The following is a 19972-nucleotide window of genomic DNA, read 5'->3' as shown; positions in this document are numbered from 1 at the left end:
TGGAAACCAAGTGCATTTGATCTGATGTGTCTACACAGCCTGCGGCAGCAAGCCTCCCAGCCTGAGTCAACAGACTTCGGTTGGTGAGTGGGGTTTGTGCTAGTGCTCTAAATACAGCTGCATAGACAATGCTTTGAAGTTGCAGCCTGGGCTCTGAAACCTAGGGAGGGGGGTGTCTATATAGCTATTTTTAGAGCTCTAGTGAGTCCTGTTAACATGGGCTGGGAGGCATGCTGCTGCAGACTGTGTAGACATACTCCCCAAGATGATAAAGATGGAGCCCCAAGAGACATTTTAACAAGGCCGCTTTCAGAGTAGAACTGTTCTTCAGTGGCCATGGCTGAACAAAGAGTGACTTAAACCTTGTCTAGACTGCACATAGGTTCTGATTCTAGTCATTGGTATAACTCCATCCGTATACCTCTAGTGTGGATGTGCAAAGCTGCTATTTGAACTGCTGGAACCTATGTATCCGACGAAGCGGGTATTCACCAATGAAAGCTCATGCTCCAGTACGTCTGTTAGTCTATAAGGTACCACAGGACTCTTTGCTGCTTTTACAGAGCCAGACTAACATGGCTACCCCTCTGATACTGGAGCTTATGGGTTTCTAGGGGGGTAGGAGAGAGGGGTATTACACAATGATCATCATGCAGAACTTGCAGTGTTCCTGGGATCTGAGGCTTCACTTTTAGTTTCAAACAGGCAGAGGGCACCAGAGAGTGGTCCATGGTGTAACCTGTTCCAGTGTTTCTTAAGAGGTCTGGAAGCCAGGCTTCCTGAACCAGTGGTGCAAAGGGGGTGGGGGTGAGGTGGTGTCTTCCTCCTCCTCCTCCTCCTCCGTGGAGCATTAACTTGAAAACCTAATGATGGCTCCTTAATTGCCAATGCCATTAACTCCTTCTCTGCTGCTCAGTATGATTCTTGGGTATTGGATTCTCCACTGGATGTCTTGACATGTCCTGATGTTCCAGGCGTTTGAAAAGCCATTTGATAGGAAGCAGCCACTCAAACCCATGTGCCTTGCATCAGCAGAAGAGGCAGATGTCGAACAAGCTGGGACTGGCCTTGATTTTAGCTCCAGCATATGCAAGCAGAAATCACGGAAATAACAGGAGCTCAGTGGGCTCCAACCAAGTACTGTAGCTTTGTGCTCTATAGTGGATTTATACTGCTCACTTGCCTGCCATGGCACTTGCAGCTGCTCCTTGAAGTCAGCACTCTGGAGGGCTTTAGCATTTCCAGCTGCACAGTGAGAGGTGAAGTTTGTCATCCAACATCAACGTGGGATGGCCGGGAAGGGTTCATGACGCTCGCGTCTTCAGGAACGCTACTCTGTTTAAATGGCTGCAGCAAGGGAATTACTTCCCAGACCAGAAAATAACAGTTGAGGAGGTTTAGGTTGGATATTAAGAAAAACTTTTTCACTCAGAGAGTGGTGAAGCACTGGAATGGGTTACCTAGGGAGGTGGTGGAATCTCCTTCCTTAGTGGTTTTTAAGGTCAGGCTTGACAAAGCCCTGGCTGGGATGATTTGGTTGGGAATTGGTCCTGCTTTGAGCAGGGGGTTGGACTAGATGACCTCCTGAGGTCCCTTCCAACCCTGATATTCTATGATTCTATCTTTGTGTGGGACAGTGGGAGACGCTGCCTTCTTCTTGATGTTACACTGATCCCGACTGCAGAGTCCTGAGTTCTGCACAAAACACCCAAGGCTCTTCCAAGGCAACAGGTTTAATTCTAGAAACTGGTCCTGGAATTCTGTGCTGCTCTGAGGGTCTGTCCGCAGTGCATCAGAAGTGTGACTGCAGCACATAGTTGAAATAGCTTTGATCTAGCAAGCTCCAATAACAGTAGCAGTGAAGCCAGGGCAGCATGTGCGGCAGCACAGGCTTTGGAAGCCCTCCTGAGTGAGTAACCTGTGCTGCCGCAGCTCACCGCTATTGTTTGAGCTAGCAAGAGCAAAACTAGCTTGACATGCTGCTGCCATATCTCTGATTGCAGTGAAGACATACCCTGAGATTTTGGATATGCCTGGAAAGGTCTCCAATGCGTGGAGTGGTGCTGGAGGTGAGAGAGTAGGTTATGTTCTCAGTCCGCATCCACTGAGTTCTCATGATAGTGTTCAAGTGTAGAAGGGCTCTGCTTCTGGAGACTAAGGATGTGCTGTGTGGCTGTTGGACAGGTAGAGGGGTTGCAGGCACTGCATGTGAAAGAGGGGACTAGAGCAGAGCAACCCAATATATCTGGTAACTGAACCAGTGTGTGTGGTGCAAATGGGCTAACTGACCTGGCACCTGATCGTTACTGAGCCAGGAGGGGTCCATACAACCCCTGCGTATTCTTAGTCTGAGAAAGCCATTTGGCTTTTAATTCTTTTTCCTGTGGAGCAGGGTCCAAAGAAACCCACCTTGGAAAGCCAGAGGGTGGCATCTTCCACATGGACCATGCTCAAAGGAGGTCAGTCCCCTTGCCAGCAGCTTCACTTTGGCTTCCTACAGTAGCCAGAATAGGAAGCCAGAACTGTAACTAAAGTTAAATATAGTTCCCTGGTGTACTTCCACTAGGAATGCAGTGATGTTCCCACTGAAGTCTTCTGTCCTGAGTGACGCTCTCTGGTTCTTACCCCTAGGTTATGACTGTCCAGCCACTGAAGGTATTTTTAACTATGCAGCAGCTGTAGGAGGGGCCAGCATCACAGCAGCCCAGTGTCTGATGGACGGCAAGTGCAAGGTAGCGATTAACTGGCCTGGAGGGTGGCATCATGCAAAGAAGTAAGAAGAAAACCTGTTACCTTGTGCTTTCCAACCTGGTATCTGAATCGAGCCTGATAGCTCCTAGCTTTCCACACAGACCATCAGAGCAAGGAGTAACAATAGCATCCAAAGAGACCAATACAAATGAATTGGGAATTTTTAGGAGGTGGGGAGGAGGATGGGTGGGTTGAAAGACAAGAGGCAGCTGGGGAAGAAGTGGTGTGTAGTGCAGAGGCAGGACTCTTGGCTCCCAGTTATCTAAGTTGTGGCTCTACCATGGGCTTTGCTGTGTGACGTAGACCACTCACTTAACTTCTCTATGCCTCAGTTTCTCATAGTACCTCATGTACTTCATAGGGGTGTTGCAAGGCTTAATGCTAGTAAAGTACTTTGAGATAGAAGTGCAAACTGCTGGTGTGTTGCCAAGCACTGAAGAGAATCGAAACCTGGAGACATACGAAGTATTTAAGAAGAGATGAGGTGAAATAGAATTGAATCTTCATATTCCTTCCTATGCTCTGAAAGTATCTGTTAGATCTGTATTGTAATATCTGAGATAGGGCAGTAATGTACTGTCAATAGCAATATTACAGAGCAGCAGGAGAGGAGATGGGAACTTTGCCCTTAAGATGCTCTCATTCCCAGGAGGTCACAGGACTAAAAATGTTTATAAAGCTGGCTGTGGCTTGTACCCTTATTGCTCTCTGAGTTTCAGGAGAAAGTAGTATTTTATCTTCTGAAGCACAAGGACTGTGTTTAATAGCATGTGCAAATGCGAAAGTCACCCCTCTTTCTAATAGAATCATAAGATTTTCCATACCAGATTGGACCAACAGCCTGTCAGTTTTGGTATACTGCCTGTGATAGTAATCTATAGTTGATGCATTGGAAAAAAGTCCTCAGGAAGTACCTCATCAATTGTGGAATGCTGTATTTAGGGACAGGGCAAGATTTCTTCTTGACCTCTGCGGCCCAGTGTCTTCTTGAAGCATGAGATTTGGTCCCTCTATTCTGTGTGTCTACCAGATGGGGTCATTCATAAAGTTCTCTCATCCTCTTGAAATCCAGCTGCAGCTTTTGCTTTCTACAGCAGTGCATTTCCTGAGCTGACGGGGAGTTCTGTCCATACTTCTTCCCCATGTGCACACTTTGGGGATCCATCTAAAAATACTGGCAGTTTAAGGTGAACCCCCAGGTCAGCATTAGAACTGTGCAAATCTGGATTTGGTTTTTGTTTCCACTGAGCGGGCGGAATTCAGATTAGTCAGGCAGAACAGTCTCAGTCTGCTCAGGATGAATGGCTTTTTAACGATTTCTTGTGCTGTTCTGTTTTGACTACACTACCTGGGATCTCCCTCATGGGTGATGCCTGGAACTAAGAAACAATCTCAACAACTTTGCCTCCGATGTGCTGAGCAAGGCTAACGCTAAAAGACATCATTACATCATTGTCAGTGCAGCTGTCCCGTGAGTGTTAAGTGTGCACTAGAACCCCCTAAGACATTTTCAGTGAGACATTTGGAGACTGATTTCAAAATCCCAACAACTTACTTTTCTGTTCAACGTATGCTATATTCTGGCTAGTGCCAGACATTATGTCTGAGCTATTAACTCCTGAGAACAGACATTTATAATGGAAATACTGACACAACCTTCAGGTAGAGCAGGGGTGGGCAAACTACGGCTCTTGGGCCAGAGCTGGCCCCTCTGGGCTTTGGAGCCGGCCCGTGGGATTGCCTCCCATGGCACTGCGGGCCCCACGCCGCTCTCAGAAGCGGCTGGCACCAGGCCCTCATCAGGGCCACAGCGTTTCCTGGAACGGTGCAGTGCCAAGGACAGGGCAGGCATGCAGGGAGCCTGCCCTGGCCCCAGTGTGCGCCACTGCCACCCCAGAGCCGCTTTAAGTAAGCGGCGCTGGGCCGGAGCTCGAACCCCTCCTGCACCCCTGCCCTGAGCCACCTCCCGCACTCCACACCCCTCCTGTACCCCTGCCCTGACCCCCCTCCTGCACTCTGCACCCTAGCCCCCTGCCCTGAGCCCCACCACAGTCTGCACCCCTCCTGCACCCCAACCCCTTTCCCTGAGCCCCCTCATACACTCCACACACCTCCTCTGCCCCAATCCCTTGCCCTGAGCTCCTTCCTGCACACTGCACTCCCCACACACACACTCTGCACTCCGTCCTGCACCCCAACCCGCTGCCCCAGCCCTGCATACAATTTCCTCACTCAGATGTGGCCCTCGGCCCAAAAACTTTGCTCACCCCCAAGCTGGAGACACAATACATGACTAACAAACTCCACATACTGGCAGAAGTTGGGGGAAATCCACTGAAGGGTTAGGAAAACCCTCTGACTTAACCTAGAGCTCTCCCTAGTGGTACCTTGGCTAAAGCTGGAAAGGACATTTTAAAATCAGTACATGAAATGTGCACTTTTTGGCATTCAACATTTCATAGAATATTAGGGTTGAAAGGGCTCTCAGGAGGTCATCTAATCCAACCTCCTGCTCAGAGCAGGACCATCAGCTAAATCATCCCAGCCAGGGCTTTGTCAAGCCTAACCTTAAAAACCTTTAAGGAAGGAGATTCCACCACCTCCCTAGGTAACTCATTCCAGTGCTTCACCACCCTCCTAGTGAAATAGTTTTTCCTAATATCCAACCTAGACCTCCCACACTGCAACTTGAGACCATTATTCCTTGTTCTGTCATCTGCTACCACTGAGAACAGTCTAGATCCATCCTCTTTGGAACTCCCTTTCAGGTAGTTGAAGGCAGGTATCAAATCCCCCCTCATTCTTCTGCAGACTAAACAATCCCAGTTCCCTCAGCCTCTGCTCATAAATCATGCGCTCCAGCCCCCTAATCATTTTTGTTGCCCCTTTGCTGGACTCTTTCCAATTTTTCCACATCCTCCTTGTAGTGTGCAGCCCAAAACTGGACACTGTACTCCAGATGAGGCCTCACTAGTGCCGAATAGAGCGGAATGATCACGTCCCTTGTTCTGCTGGCGATGCCACTACATATACAGCCCAAAATGCCATTAGCCTTCTTGGCAACAAGGGCACACTGTCGACTCTCATCCAGCTTCTAATTACTAAATAAAAATGCTTTGTGTCAAGACAGGTGCCCAAACCCAGTTGGACGTGCAGGGTGATAAGCAGTAGGTATTGTTGGGATTATGTACCTGGGTATCAGTCTAAGCGTGGGAGAATTGCAAGATTCCACCTGGAAGCAGATGAGGGCAAGAGGCTGAACACCTGAGGCGGTAGCGCTCAGATAGCCCAGAACCGGGACAAGAAGTGCAGACAGTCCTGTAACTGTAACACCGCTGTAGTGGATGCACGCCACCTTTGGAGCGCTGCCACCAGAAGTTCCTGAGAAATTGCCGGGAGGCACTGGCGCCCGAACCGTGGCCCTGCCCCTGCTTGGCCTCTTCCCCTGTGGCCTCACCCATGATCTGCCACTTCCTGCCCTTGCTGTGCCTCTGCCCCTGAGACCCCAGTTGCTCACTCCTCTCCGCCCTCTCCCCCCCATTGCTCACCCATAAGGCAGGAGGGGGCAGAAAGGAGTGGGCGGGGAGGAACAGACAGCAGGTAGAGAGGAACAAGTGGCGGGAAGGGGGAGGAGGCAGAGTGGGGGTGGGAAGAGCAGAGTGGATAATGGGGCCTCAGGGGAAGAGGCCAAGCAGGAATGGGGCCACAGTTCAGGCACTAGTGGTTCCTCCCACTTCTAGAGAGCTTTTGGTGCTCACATCCTGCCTCCCCAAACACAAGAGTCATGTGCTGCGTATAGACAACTGTAAGTGAAACACGTTAGCAAAAACTCTGTGTTTTGGGTTGGTTGTTTTTTTTTTTCAGTTTGCCTTATATCGTCAGTTTCTCTGTTCATTAAATGACCTTTAAAAATGAAAAGGGAGCTGAAAAAACCCTCAAGCCTATTTTAAAAAAGACGTTAAAAGGAAAATCCTCAGGCTATGCTGTTTAACAAGTGTTTAGTCACAAACAAGGATTTTTTTCTAAGTCAACTCCAAAAAAGTCAAATTGAATCTCTTTAGAACCTTAATTAGATCCACAACGTAATATTGGGGCTGCTAGACTGCTAATTTGTTTGCTATGTTTTGCGTTGCAATCCAGACTGAGACTAAGGGTATATCTACACTACGGGATTATTCTGATTTTACAGAAACTGGTATTTGGAAACAGATTGTATGAAGTCGAGTGCACGCGGCCACACTAAGCACATTAATTCGGTGTGCGTGTACCGAGGCTAGCATTGATTTCCAGAGTGTTGCAGTGTGGGTAGCTATCCTATAGTTCCTGTAGTCTCCCCCGCCCATTGGAATTCTGGGTTGAGATCACAGTGCATGATGGGACAAAAACAGTGTCGCTGGTGATTCTGGGTAAATGTCATCAGTCAATCCTCCCTCCATGAAGGCAACGGCAGACAATCATTTTGCGCCCTTTTTTCTGGATTGTCCTGGCAGATGCCATAGCTCGGCAAACATGGAGCCCGTTTAGCCTTTTTGCACTGTCACCATATGTCTACTGGATGCTGCTGACAGACGCAGTACTGCAGTGCTACACAGCAGCATCCCCTTGCCTTTGCAAGTTAGCAGAGACGGTTACCAACCATATTGTACCGTCTTCTGCTGTCATGGGTGCTCCTGGCTGGCCTCGGTGAGGTCGGCCGGGGGCGCATGGACAAAAAAGGGAATGACTCCCCAAGTCATTCCCTTCTTTAACTTTTGTCTAAAGGGAGAGTCAGTCCTGCCTAGAGTATCAGGCAAGCCTACTAAAGAACCAGAGAGGCAAACAGCCGCTCTGGGTCAGAGCCCCAGACATCCCGCAGAAATGATGAGCTGCATGCCATTCTAGGGGGTGCCCCTGCAACAACAACACTCGCTGCTTCCCTCCTCCCCCACCCCTTCTGGGCTACCATGGCAGTTATCCTCCCATTTGTGTGATGAAGTAATAAAGAATGCATGAAGAAACAATACTGACTTTATTGCCTCTGCAAGCAGAGATAAAGGGGGGAGGCAGCCTCCAGCTGCTATGATATTCCAGGCAGGACTGAATCTCCATTAGACAAAGCTTAAAGAAGGGAATGACCGGGAGTCATTCCCATTTTTGCCCAGGCGCCCCTGGCCGACCTCACCGAGGCCAGCCAGGAACACTCACGGGACGACAATGATGGATACCAGTCATGTTGTACTGTCTGCCATCAGGAAGGGAAGGGAAGGGAATGCTGCTGTGTAGCGCTGCAGCTCTACGTCTGCCAGCAGCATCCAGTAGACATATGATGACATTGAAAAAAGGCGAGAAACGATTTTTTCCCCTTTTTCATGGGGGGGCTGACGACATACACCCTGAACCACCCGCAACAATGTGTTTGACCCTTCAGGCATTGGGAGCTCAGCCAAGAATGCAAATAGTTTTCGGAGACTGTGGGAACTGTGGGATAGCTAGAGTCCTCAGTCACCCCTTCCCCCTCACCACCGGGAGCATCCATTTGATTCTTTGGCTTTCCGTTACCCTTGTCTCAGCTCCTTAAGTTTCATGCAGCACTGTGTTGAGTCCCTCTTGTGGCCTCTGTCTGTCATAGCCTTGGAGATTTTTTTCAAATGCTTTGGTATCTCATCTATTGGAACAGAGCTCTGATAGAACAGATTCATCTCCCCATACAGAGATCAGCTTCAGTATCTCCCGTACGGTCCATGCTGAAGCTCTTTTTCGATTCTGGGACTGCGTGGTCACCTGTGCTGATCGGTGCTCCATGCTGGGCAAACAGAAAATGAAAATCAGAAGTTCACGGGGCTTTTCCTGTCTATCTGGCCAATGCATCCGAGTTCAGATTGTGACCGCTCTGGACAGCAATGGTGCACTATGGGATAGCACCCGGAGGCCAATACCATCAAATTGTAACCACACTAACCCTAATCCGAAATGGCAGTACTGATTTCAGCGCTACTTCCCTCATCAGGGAGGAGTACAGATATGGGTATTAAGAGCCCTTTATATCGATATAAAGGGCTTCGTTGTGTGGACGGGTGCAGGGTTAATGCGATTTAACGCTGCTAAGTTCAATATAAACTCATAGTGTAGACCAGGCCTAAAGCCCAGTCCTTATGGCAGATAAATTGGTCTGTGCGGCTTTTTCAAGCTCATTGTGAAATCTAGTCAATTTCAAAAAGGAGTTATAGTAGTAGATGTTCCCTTGCCAATTTCAATGGGTTTACAATGACATTTTTCCAATATATCAAGATGTTTCTCTTCTGTGCTGTGCAGAAGACCCATGTGAACAACAGAGGAACCTGGGTACATGGGAAGCAGGGCAATGAGCTACCCACGAGGCATTGTCAAATGCACAAAAGTAAAGAAGCTGGGGAGGGGGAATGTCATTTTTTCTGAACTTTCAGTTGTAATCCTCTTAGGTGCTAGTTATAATCACAATAGGCCAAACACTTTCAGATTCTGGCTTTTTAAAAAGTTGACTGGGACCCTTTAGCACCAGAAGAGTGCACATTGATGGAATGATCTCCAAAGAGAATGTAGGGAATGAGGTATGAAATTCAATAGTTAAATGATTCCAGGTTTTTGTACCATCCCCCCATTTTTAATAGAGGAAATAATGGTGCTATAAAACCATAGAAGCCCTTTTCTGTAAAAGTCATTGAGTCAGATCTCAAAAGAGAGCTATGCATTTGACAGGCAACTTGAACTGTGGTGCAGGGTGGGGAGGAGAGAAGGGGAGGCAGAAATACTGGGATTTGACTTTCTAGTAATAAAATAGGTATTGGAAAAAGGGGAATCTGGGTGGCTTGATTCTGAACTCCCAGTTCCATGGGGGTGACTATTTTGGCAATGAAGGCTCAGGCTTGTTAGTTAACTTGCCCTCCTTCAACTCATTGCACTTATGGAAAAGGGAAAAAATCGATCTGGAAGATCAGCTGTTCTCTGAAAAAAAAATCTGTTAAAACAGGGCTTTGACACCAAAGATCTCTTCCTTGCAATTATACAGATTCAGCTGCTGATGTTAAGGAGGAAAACAAGCTTTTTTACTTCTGGTAGGTCCACGGAGCCTGCAAAGGTATGAGAGAGTAGAATCCAAATCACTCTTTCTTGCACATCAGTAGAATTAAATTCTAATGGGATATGCTGTACCATTCCCCAGGGTACAGTCTGGACTGTTGGATAACTGTGTCCCCTCAACTCTTCAATTGGGGGTGTCTTTTACACTGCTTCACTGTAACATCAAGCGCTCCTGGTCCATTGACATATAACCTCTAACCTGCAAAATCACTCCCAGCCGAATTACATGAGTGCTTCTAGCCAGCCATTCATGAATGATATTACAGAGCGACTCCAGCAAATTCCCAGTTCCAGACCTGTCCCCAGAAATATTCATCTTGTACTGCCCAGCACCCTCCTGGACAATACAAGCTCCTAGAAAGACTGTCATTTCATTAACAGGGTTTGTGCATATTTTCTATTGTCTCAAATGGAGGTTTCCAGATACTTCAATCCAAGAACACACTGGTTTAGATCAGGGGTCGGCAATCTCTGGCACGCGGCTCGCCAGGGTAAGCACCCTGGCGGTCTGGGCCAGTTTGTTTACCTGCTGCGTCGGCAGGTTTGGCCAATCGCGGCTCCCACTGGCCATGGTTCACCGTTCCAGGCCAATGGGGATGCAGGAAGCCATGGCCAGCACATCCCTCAGCCTGTGCCGCTTCCTGCTGCCCCCCTTGGCCTGGGACAGTGAACTGTGGCCAGTGGGAGTTGTGATCGGCTGAACCTGTTGACCTGGCAGGTAAACAAACTGGCCAAGCCCGCCAGGGTGCTTACCCTGGCGAGCAGCATGCCAGAGGTTGCTGACCTCTGGTTTAGATAAAACAATATAACAAGTTCATTAACTTACAGAAAGAGAGATTTTTAAGTGATTACAAGGAATGAGGTATAAAAGATATTGTGAGACACTGCATCAAATGGCTTACTAAATCCAAATATGTGATGCACATAGGTTCCTATAGCCTGCTGGCAATTTAGTAATTCTGTCCATTAAAGTCAGTTTTATCTAAAGAATTGATCTTTAAAAACTCATGCTGCTTATTGCATGAGTCCATTCGGTGACTTCTTTCTTCATGCTGGATGGTCCATCATTTCTCTTGGGGATTGCGTTTGAACTTTCAAATGGTTATTGCTAGGATCATTCTCCTTTTCTCTTTGAATATTGTCTACTTGCTCTTCACTAGTTTTTGGTACTTCACCAGTTATCCATGCCTTCAGAAATAATTAGCAGTACTGTAAAATCCATTAGATTAATTGTATGATAATCCCACATTTTAACATGGGTCTCTGTCTCAAATTAGGACTTAGCACATTGAAAGAACTGAGCAATATTCAGGCAATATAAGCATGGTGCAAAACAGAATGAAGGGAGACTTCAGTGCAAACTTTATCTGTTGGGGACTCACTGTCTTGGTACATGCAATTAACTAATAATGATCCTTTGTATCTTAGAGGCAGGAGTTGTGTGCCACACTGAAAGTGAATAAGTACACTCTTCATCTTTTATCTTTCTTTAACTTGCTGCTTTTTCTGCAACTGTTGGGGTGTGGGTGTATACACATACACATGCACTTTTATTTTGGATTCCTAGTCAGATTGGTGTGTATCCAGAACAAGTGCTCCTTTGTCAAAATAATCTGCTTGTGGGGGAGGCAGGATGTTGGCTTAATTGCTTCCTGAGGTCATAAGCATAGAAATGGAAACCACAGTCTTCATGGGTTCAGGGCTTGAAGTTCAAAATAGTCTAGGATGGCTTGGAGCTAAGGGTTGGTGCCTTTTATTGAGCAAATGCTGACCTTTCACCTCTGGAACCATGCTCAAAGCTTTCATCCAGCATGAATCTAGGAGATAAATTATCCCAAATATTATCCCAAAGGAGGCATCTTTGCAGCAGCTAATTCTCTATCCTGGAAGGTGCACTTTGGCAATAGCTGGTTCTACTTTTCTTTTGATTAGTATTTTAAATTGTCATCTGCTATATTTACAGCGTCAATAGACCCAAACAGCTGATGTTGCTGTCTTGTCTTTCAGCACAGATGGGATGTAAAAGGCCTCTTTGCCACTCATAGACTTTAAGGCCAGAAGGGACCATCCTGATCATCTAGTCTGACCTCCTGCATGTCGCAGGCCACAGAACCTCGCCCACCCACTCCTGTAATAGGCCCATTATCACTGGCTGAGTTACCAAAGTCCTCAAAGCTTGATTTAAAGCCTTCAAGTTACAGAGAATCAACTATTTATTCTAGTTCAAATGAGCAAGTGACCCAGGCCTCAAGCTATAGAGGAAGATGAAAATCCTCCAGAATGTCTGCCTATCTGACCCCAGACATGGCGATCTGTTAGATCCAGAACATGTGGGCAGGACCCACCAATCAGCCACCTGAGAAAGAATTCACCATAGTAACTTCAAGCCCTCTCCATCTAGTATCTCATCTCCAGCCATTAGAGATATTTGCTAATAGAAATCGTGAGTGGGCCAGATGCCATTATAGGCAATCTTCTTATACCATCCTCTCCAGATAAGTCTTGAAACAAATTAGGGTTTGGGGTTTTTTTACCCCCACTGCTCCCCTTGGAAGTCTATTCCAGAACTTCACTACTTTGATAGTTAGAAACCTTCATCTAATTTCAAGTTTTAACTTACTAATGGCCAGTTTATATCCCTTTGTTCCTATGCCAACATTGGCCTTTGCCTTAAATAACTTCTCTTCCTCCCTGGTGTTTGTCCCTCTGATGTGTTTCGAAAGAGCAATCCTATCTCCTCATAGCCTTCATTTGGTTAGACTAAACAAGACAAGCTCCTGAAGTCTCCTTTCATAAGGTAGTTTCTCTGTTCCTCGAATCATCCTAGTTGCCCTTCTCTGCACCTGTTCCAGTTTGAATTCATCCTCCTTAAACATGGGAGACAAGAATTGCACACAGCATTCCAGATGAGGTCTTACCAGTGCCTTGTATAGTGGTACTAAACACTTCCCTGTCTCTACTCGCAATACCTCACCTGATGCATCCTAAAATTGGACTAGCCTTTCTCATGGCAGCTCAGAGTGATTCTGTGATTGAGAAATACACCCAAGTCTTTCTCCCCCTCTGTCACTTCCAACTGATACGTCCCCTTCTTATAGCAAAAGAAACTTGTGAGTCCCTAAGTGCATGACCTTGCACTTTTAACTGTTAAATTTCATCTCCTTTCTGTTACTCCAGTTTTCAAGGTCATCCAAATCTTCTTTTATGATGTTGCAGTCCTCCTCCATATTGGCAATATCTCCAAACTTTGTGTCATCCGCAAATTTTATTAGCACACTCCCACTTTTTGTTCCAAAGTCATTAATGGAAATGTTAAATAAGATTGGTCCCAAGATCAATCCCTGAGGAGCTCCAATAGTAACATCCCTCCAGCCTGACAGTTCACCTTTCAGTATGGCCTGTTGTAGTTACCCCTTTAACCACTCTTATCAGCTAGGCACAAAAAATGGAAAGCACCTGCCAAAGTGCTCTCCTTAGATTGTTTTTGTGTGTCAGTCACCCTGGGATTGCAGCAGTAAATGCCAGCAATTCTCATTGTCCCTTCAGTAGTTTCCCTAAGATGGTTCTCTCACTGCTCTTATCGGCACCAGCTTTATCTTGGTTAGCTCCGCTAGTGATAGCAATAGTGAGAGTGCTAGTATAGAGGAGATCCTGGTGGCCACCAGCATCTTAATCCATGTATCATCTCACTCTGTCATCTAGAAGAATTAGGCCTGTGTATGAATGGGATTAGGTGACAGGGTTGCTGGGAACTGGACTCTATGATCCTGGAGGAACCCTCCAGTCCAGTGCCTGGCTATGTAGACCCTACAGTGGTAACAATTCCCTTTGCTGGTCTACAGTGGCACTCCCACCTGGTGTAGAAGCTGTAGTCATGGTACAGAGAACAATGGTGTTTCCTTCCGTCGGCACCTAATGCAAACTTGAGCCAATGTAACTGGGGATAGTAACTTTCTTCATGAGAGTGATCTAGCTGTTGGAGACCTACCCTGACTTAGAGTCCAGTTGTGCTTTCTTTGGGGAGAGGGAGATTCATTATTTTAAAAAAGTGAATACATTTGATTCTAATAAAGATGGCCAAGAGACAGGCCACGTGGATGCTGCAGGTTCCCTGCACAGCCCTGCCAATGCACCTCCCCAAGCCTGTCTTTGTGGCCTTTCCGGTGCGAGCTAATTCTGCACTGCAGTGACCCCTGCTACACCAGTCCTGAACTGCTACCTAGTTTTACCCATTAGCTAAGTGCCCAATTTCAGCATCCTCTGCTAGTCCAGTCCTAGAGAAGACTGTCAGTCATACTGTGAATTGTTAGCTCTGTAATGTGGGTCGTGGTCTATAAGGGACTAGTCCAGGAAGCCACTGTGGTATAAGGTTAGTATGCTAAAATACTCTGTCCCCAGTACATTAAGAGAGCCCCTGCTAGACTGTCCCCGGTTCTGTGGTGCGGAGGGACAGTCTAACAGGGGCTCTCTTAATGTACTGGTTCAGCAGTTTTATTACTGTGAAGCCCATGTGAAGTTAAGCAGAAGCCATAATCTTTAATGTCAAACATTTAAAATGCGAAAAATAGCCTGTATGTTAGTAAAACTGAAAAATGCTCCCTGGATGCTTTTAGAGAAGCAGTCCCCAGTGTTGCTCTGTTAATGGAGCTAGAGGTTCTCTGACAGCACCAGTTCCCATCTGCAGCAATGAGTGTTAGAAACTACAAGACTACTCTGCAGAGCTTCTTCCCATCTACCCCACAACCTTGTGCCGCAGAGGCGGAGAGTGGTGGTGGTGGGGGCGATACTGAGCAGAGAGAACCACAGGCTGAATATCCAGCAACATTTCCAGCAGTGAGGTCTGAGAACATGGACAAGTCTGGTAAAGGAACAAGGGAGGCCCTGTCACTTGAACCATCGTGGACATGTCTACACTGCCACTGGGAGCGAGTCTGCCAGCCCTGGTCCACAGACTCCCGCTGGCTATGGAGCTGTTGTGGCTCAGGCTCTCAAGCTCCCCCTCCCAGTCCCAGAGCTTGAGAGCTCAAGCTCCAGCCCAAGCTGCAGCATCTACACAGCTATGTTTAGCATGCTAGTGTGAGACACTGGACCTGGCCTGGGAAGTTCATTCCCAGTGGCAGTGTAGACACACCCTTAAAAGTGGGCTAGAAAACACTGTATGGGCCAGCCTGCACTGAGTTACTCCTGAGGGCATTCTGCGCCAAAAGTTTTAAAATTCTGCACACAATATTTTAAAATTCTGCAGATTTTTGCATTTTTATTTGTCAATAAATAAATGTGGAGGCTCCAGCATGGCAATGGGCGGTCACTCTGTCAGAGTGCTGGCTTCATGGGGTGTGGGTCTGGGTGCTGACTTGGTGTGGCTCAGTGGGGTGGGAGTGCAGGGAGCTTGTTGGAGTGGTCCAGGTGCAGGTGGGATGACACTTCTGGGGTGGGAGTTCAGTTGCAGGTGGCAGTCTGGGTGCAGAGGTGGGGTCTGGATGCAGGGAGATTGGGCTCGGTGGGGTGGGTCTGGGTGCAGGGAGTGAGGTTTGGTAGGGTGATCTGGGTATGAGGCAGGTCCAAATGCGTGGGGGTTGGGTGGATGGGGGAGCAGCTCCCCATACAGTGACACCCGCCACCCCACCCCACCCCACCCCACCCCAAGCTCAGGAGCGATGGAGGCAGGAGGCGGAGGAGTGTGGAGCTTCCTGCAGCTGGAGAGGTTTCTAGGGCTGGATCTGACCTAGCTCTGGCTGCTCCTTGCAGGGGAAGAGGAAGTCCTGTCCTCCCCAGACCAGCCGGGACTAGCAGCTGGATAGAAGCCACTGTCCCCAGCCCTTTTTCCCTAGTGATTTACACCTCTGCTAGCTGGTTCTGGCACCTGAATCGAAGCACCGTCACTGCTGGGGAGCGGCACATGACTGTTCTTGCAGCTTCCCTTTGCTTCCCCATCAGATTGCACCCTCAGGAGTAACTGAGTGGTGGCCAATAACTTCTACCAGGCTGGAAGACTTCTTGTGGTTACGCTCCAGGCATTTACTGTTGCATTACTGGTGCTCTGCTCGCAGACACTAGCTCCAAGCATGACAAAGAGCTGGCAATTGCTGCCAAAAAGAGCAGGGCCCTGGCTGAGAAGAAGTTATCTTGATTTATTGAGTGGCTGACTCAAGGTGGGCAGGACTGCAGGTCAGCTTTTGTGACTGGGCTTTGAAAGTGCAGAAGGATTTTCTTCACAGCTTTGCTTTTTATTGGATTGCATCCTGTAAGAAAGGCACCAGCATTCCTTGTTCTGCTAGAATTCAGCACACTCGTAAACCTCCTGGGATATGGGTGCTCAAACTTTGGCCAGCCAACAGTTGCATGGACAGTGTTCCAGAAGTTGGAGGGCTGCCTTTAACTTCCATAAAACGGAGAAGATTGCAGCTGCCCTTCCCTTTAGTGCAGTGGCATGAATATCAGCATCAAGATACTAAGGCTAATAGCCCATGAAGCTTGCAGCTTTGTTTTAGGATATCAATAACCTAATATCTTTCTTTCTCTTTAATGGGCTTTATAGATGGATGACTGTTGTTACCTCTTGTCAGGGTCCTTCCCCACTCTGAACTCTAGGGTACAGATGTGGGGCCCTGCATTAAAGCCGCCCTAAGCTTATTTCTACCAGCTTAGGTTAAAACCTGGTACTCCGCCACCACCAAGTGATTTAACAAGAAACAAGGAAAAGACCATGTGGAGTTCCTCTTCCCCCAAAATATCTCCCCAAGCCCTTACATCCCCTTTCCTGGAGAGGCTTGAGAATAATATACTAACCAGTTGGTTACAAAGTGATCAAGACCCAAACCCCTGGGTCTTTGGACAATGGAAAATCAGTCAGGTTCTTACAAGAAGGATTTTATTCAAAAGAAAAGGTAAAAATCATCTCTGTAAAATCAGGATGGGAAATAACTTTACTCGGTAATCAGATTCAAAGAGCCCAGAGGAACCACCTCTAGCCTTAGTTTCAAAGTTACAGCAAAACAGGGATAAACCCTCTAGCAACGGGAACATTCACAAGTTGAGAAAAACAAAGATAAACTAACGCCTTGCCTGGCTGTTACTTACAAGTTGACTTGTTCAGAAAGATTTGGAGAACATGGATTGATGTCTGGTCCCTCTTAGTCCCAAGAGCAAACAACACCAAAACAAAGAGCACAAACAAAAGCCTCCCTTCCCCCCCACCCCCAAGATGTGAAAGTATTATGTCCCCTTATTGGTCCTTTGAGTCAGGTGTCAGCCAGGTTATCTGAGCTTCTTAACCCTTTACAGGTAAAAGGATTTTGGTGCCTCTCTGGCCAGGAGGAATTTTATAGTATTGTATACAGGAAGATTTTTACCCTTCTCTTTATAGTTATGACACTTTTCTTGGAGGAGAGGGGGAACTGAGGCACAAGGCAGTTAAGTGACTTCTCTGCGGTCACACAGCTTGTTAGTGGCAGAACTGGAATTAGAACCCAGGTCTCCTGACTCGTGCTGTGTTTGTTGTGCTGCCTCTCAAAGAGAACTCTAGAGGTTGTGCTTAGGTGACTTCTGTGTTAGATCATTAACATGCTTTCCACAGCAGATCTGAGCCAGCATTCAGCCTGGATCCTTACAGAGTAGTGATTTCCCCTTATTTCTTTTCTTGCTGCCTCCTTAAATCAGCCTTGTACATATGAAGAATTCCTGGGATAGGAAAAATGGGACTTTTCTGCAAAGGCGGTGCTGGGAATGTAGAAGTCCCATGCATTAGCTGAGGACAGCAGTTTCCCTATAGCAGCTTGCATTTCCTCCATTTATTTGACTATGTGACAGCTACACATGAGCAAGGAAAACATGTTTCATATTAATTTCATGGGCCCTCCTTTCCGTGGGAGGAAGAAGCAGCTTAATTCCCCTCCGCCCCCATGACTCCCTTGCTGGTGAATTTTCTGGAGGGGGCGAGGTGTTTAAAACTTTACTCCTCTTCCTCTGAACTGCATTCTGACACTTCATTGGGGATATACACTTCTCACATGTGCAAGCTGTGAGGTGGATTTCAGCCATCAAAACTAAATGGAGACTGGGTGGCTGACGGGGATGGGAATGGGATCTGGCCCAGGACAGCAGTGGCCTGACATCTGTTCTTGAAGTCAGGCCAATGCTGAGTACTTTGGCTTTATTTGTTGGGTGTCAGAGTTCTTGGGGGAGTTCCCAGCAGCAGGAGTCCAGAGCACCAGACTGCTCACTTTTAGCCCATCAGCTGAGACTGACTACAAAAATTAGCTTGGACTTGTAGACCTCCATAGTGGGGGGGAGGGCGGGCTGTGTCCCTCCAAGGCAGGGCTGAGGTGCATTGGCACGGGGAAGATTGTGCTGCAGTGTCTCAGTACTGTGCTGCAGACAGAGGAGTTTTAAGTGCTGGACTCTCAATCTGCCACCTTTCAGTAGGACCAAATTCACTTAGTGTTTTAGATTTTCAGGAGGCTAATGGCAGCTAAATATGTGTGTTTAGCTGCTCTGTACTACCCTCTGCTGTTCATCCCCGGGCCAGTCGAGCACAGTCTCTCAAGCCACCCGAGGCCATGATGGCTGTTTTGGTGCGGGATAACACCAGCAACCTCATATTTAACATTTCAAGCTGGACATCAAGCCCAGGTTTCCAAAGTCCCATGTAACTGATCAGATACACTTTGTGTCTTGTGGCTGGCTCTCATGTTGCTGCTCCTGACCAGTGGGACTAGTTGACACCCATGCCTTAGTGTTCCTCCTTTTAGTCCACACAAGATGGAGGCTGTGCTGCTGGATGGGGGTTGTGGAGGGCTCAGGGGGCAAAGGTTGGGGCGAGCGGCTGTCTTGTCTCCACTTGGAAATGTTGAACTTCCTGAATGTTTCCTTGCAGAGATGAAGCTTCTGGCTTTTGCTACCTAAACGACGCCGTCCTGGGCATCCTGTGGCTGCGTCGGAAATTCGACCGCATCCTTTATATTGACTTGGACTTGCATCATGGGGATGGTAAGGCAGCCATGCGGGCTGCTAAGTGGTCCTGCCAGGGCAGTGCTTCGGGGAAGCTTTGTGGGAGCCAGGATCACCGAGGGGCTGTTACTGCAATGGAGATTACCTGCAGCACTTTGAAGATAAAGTGACAGGCAGGCAGGCTTTGTGCCTGTTTGTTTGGGTTAATAAAACCATAAGAAAAGCCCCAGAGTTGCACTCTTGACACCTCAGCCATAAAATAGAAATACACTTCTTCAAACAAAATGTACGCAAATGAACAGCCTTGCCTCTTTACCGCTCTTGCATAGATTCCAAGTCCAGAGGGGACACCTGTGATCACCTAGTCTGGCCTTCTGTGTAATGCAGACCACTGGACTCCCCGAGCAGAATTGCTGTTTAAACTATAGCATAACTTGTTAGAAAAACATCCCTGCTATTAATCAACAACAACTAAGGGAAAGAAAGCAGTTCCGCTGCCCCATAGAAGAAGGGTGATTAGGGCTGCTCTTCAGGCTGTGAAAATAGATGAGATTTGCATCATGCCCTGAAGTTCGGCAGTTTCAGGCTACTTCGACTATTTAGGTGTGGGGGAGGAGGCTATGCAGCTGAGGGTGCCTCTAGAAGAAGACCCTGCCAGTCGATCCTTCTCTCTAACACCAAGGGGACTTGAAATCAGCAGATGCGCTGGAGCTGAACTCCAGCAGTATAGCACAAGGAGTGAGAGGTTCTCTTAAATGAGAGGGGCCAAACCACTTAGAGCTTAATGGGTCAGAGCCAACACCTTTACATGGTTTCCAGAAACCAGTGTAGATCCAGGAGCTCTGGTGTCCTGCCTTGATACTCTGCATAGCAAGTGGGGTGCTGCAGTCTGCACACAATTGGATTTGCTAGTCGGTTTAAGGTGCACTCCCATGTCAAGTGCATGGTGATACCCTCAGGTCAAGGTGATAAAGGTGTGGATTAGTGGCATCCAAAAAAGTCCTAGCCTTCTACCTAATGGAGGTGTGAAACAGCTGTCTTGATTGCAGTGGCTGGAGATCTAGCTAGAGCCTAAGACGGCACATATGCTTTCAGAGGGACAGGTATAATTGTGGCCAAATCTTTTAATTGTTTTCCCCAATCTACCAATATCTTCAGTGAGTTGAGCCTTTGTCAG

At 47.5% G+C, this 19972-nt stretch overlaps 1 protein-coding gene and 1 long non-coding RNA gene across 16 annotated transcripts in view; one reads left to right on the top strand and one right to left on the bottom strand.

Annotated features, from left to right (window-relative positions):
- The window catches only part of LOC127057093 (uncharacterized), a 256427-nt gene that overhangs the window by 63608 nt on the left and 172847 nt on the right, over positions 1-19972 (bottom strand). The gene's annotated exons all lie outside the window — the stretch shown is intronic.
- Positions 1-19972, top strand: part of HDAC8 (histone deacetylase 8) — a 97637-nt gene that overhangs the window by 14736 nt on the left and 62929 nt on the right. For 11 of the 15 annotated variants that reach the window (XR_007775977.1, XR_007775976.1, XR_007775979.1 and 8 more), the window contains 2 exons: positions 2632-2773; positions 18722-18834. The exons of 2 other annotated variants lie outside the window; for them this stretch is intronic. Coding sequence is in view for 6 of the 13 variants with exons in the window: in XM_050965584.1 (XP_050821541.1) it covers positions 2632-2773; positions 18722-18834 (255 nt within the window). In the remaining 7 variants the exon portion in view is untranslated. Of the gene's footprint in view, positions 1-2631; positions 2778-18721; positions 18835-19972 lie in introns of those variants that run through there. 2 more of the 15 variants (XR_007775983.1, XM_050965589.1) reach the window with 2 other exon arrangements.

This window comes from Gopherus flavomarginatus, chromosome 8 (genome assembly GCF_025201925.1).
Source record: "Gopherus flavomarginatus isolate rGopFla2 chromosome 8, rGopFla2.mat.asm, whole genome shotgun sequence".
NCBI classification, from domain to species: Eukaryota; Metazoa; Chordata; order Testudines; family Testudinidae; genus Gopherus; species Gopherus flavomarginatus.
The sequence above is the reverse complement of the archived record's forward strand: the minus strand, read 5'-3'. Positions and strand labels throughout refer to the sequence as shown.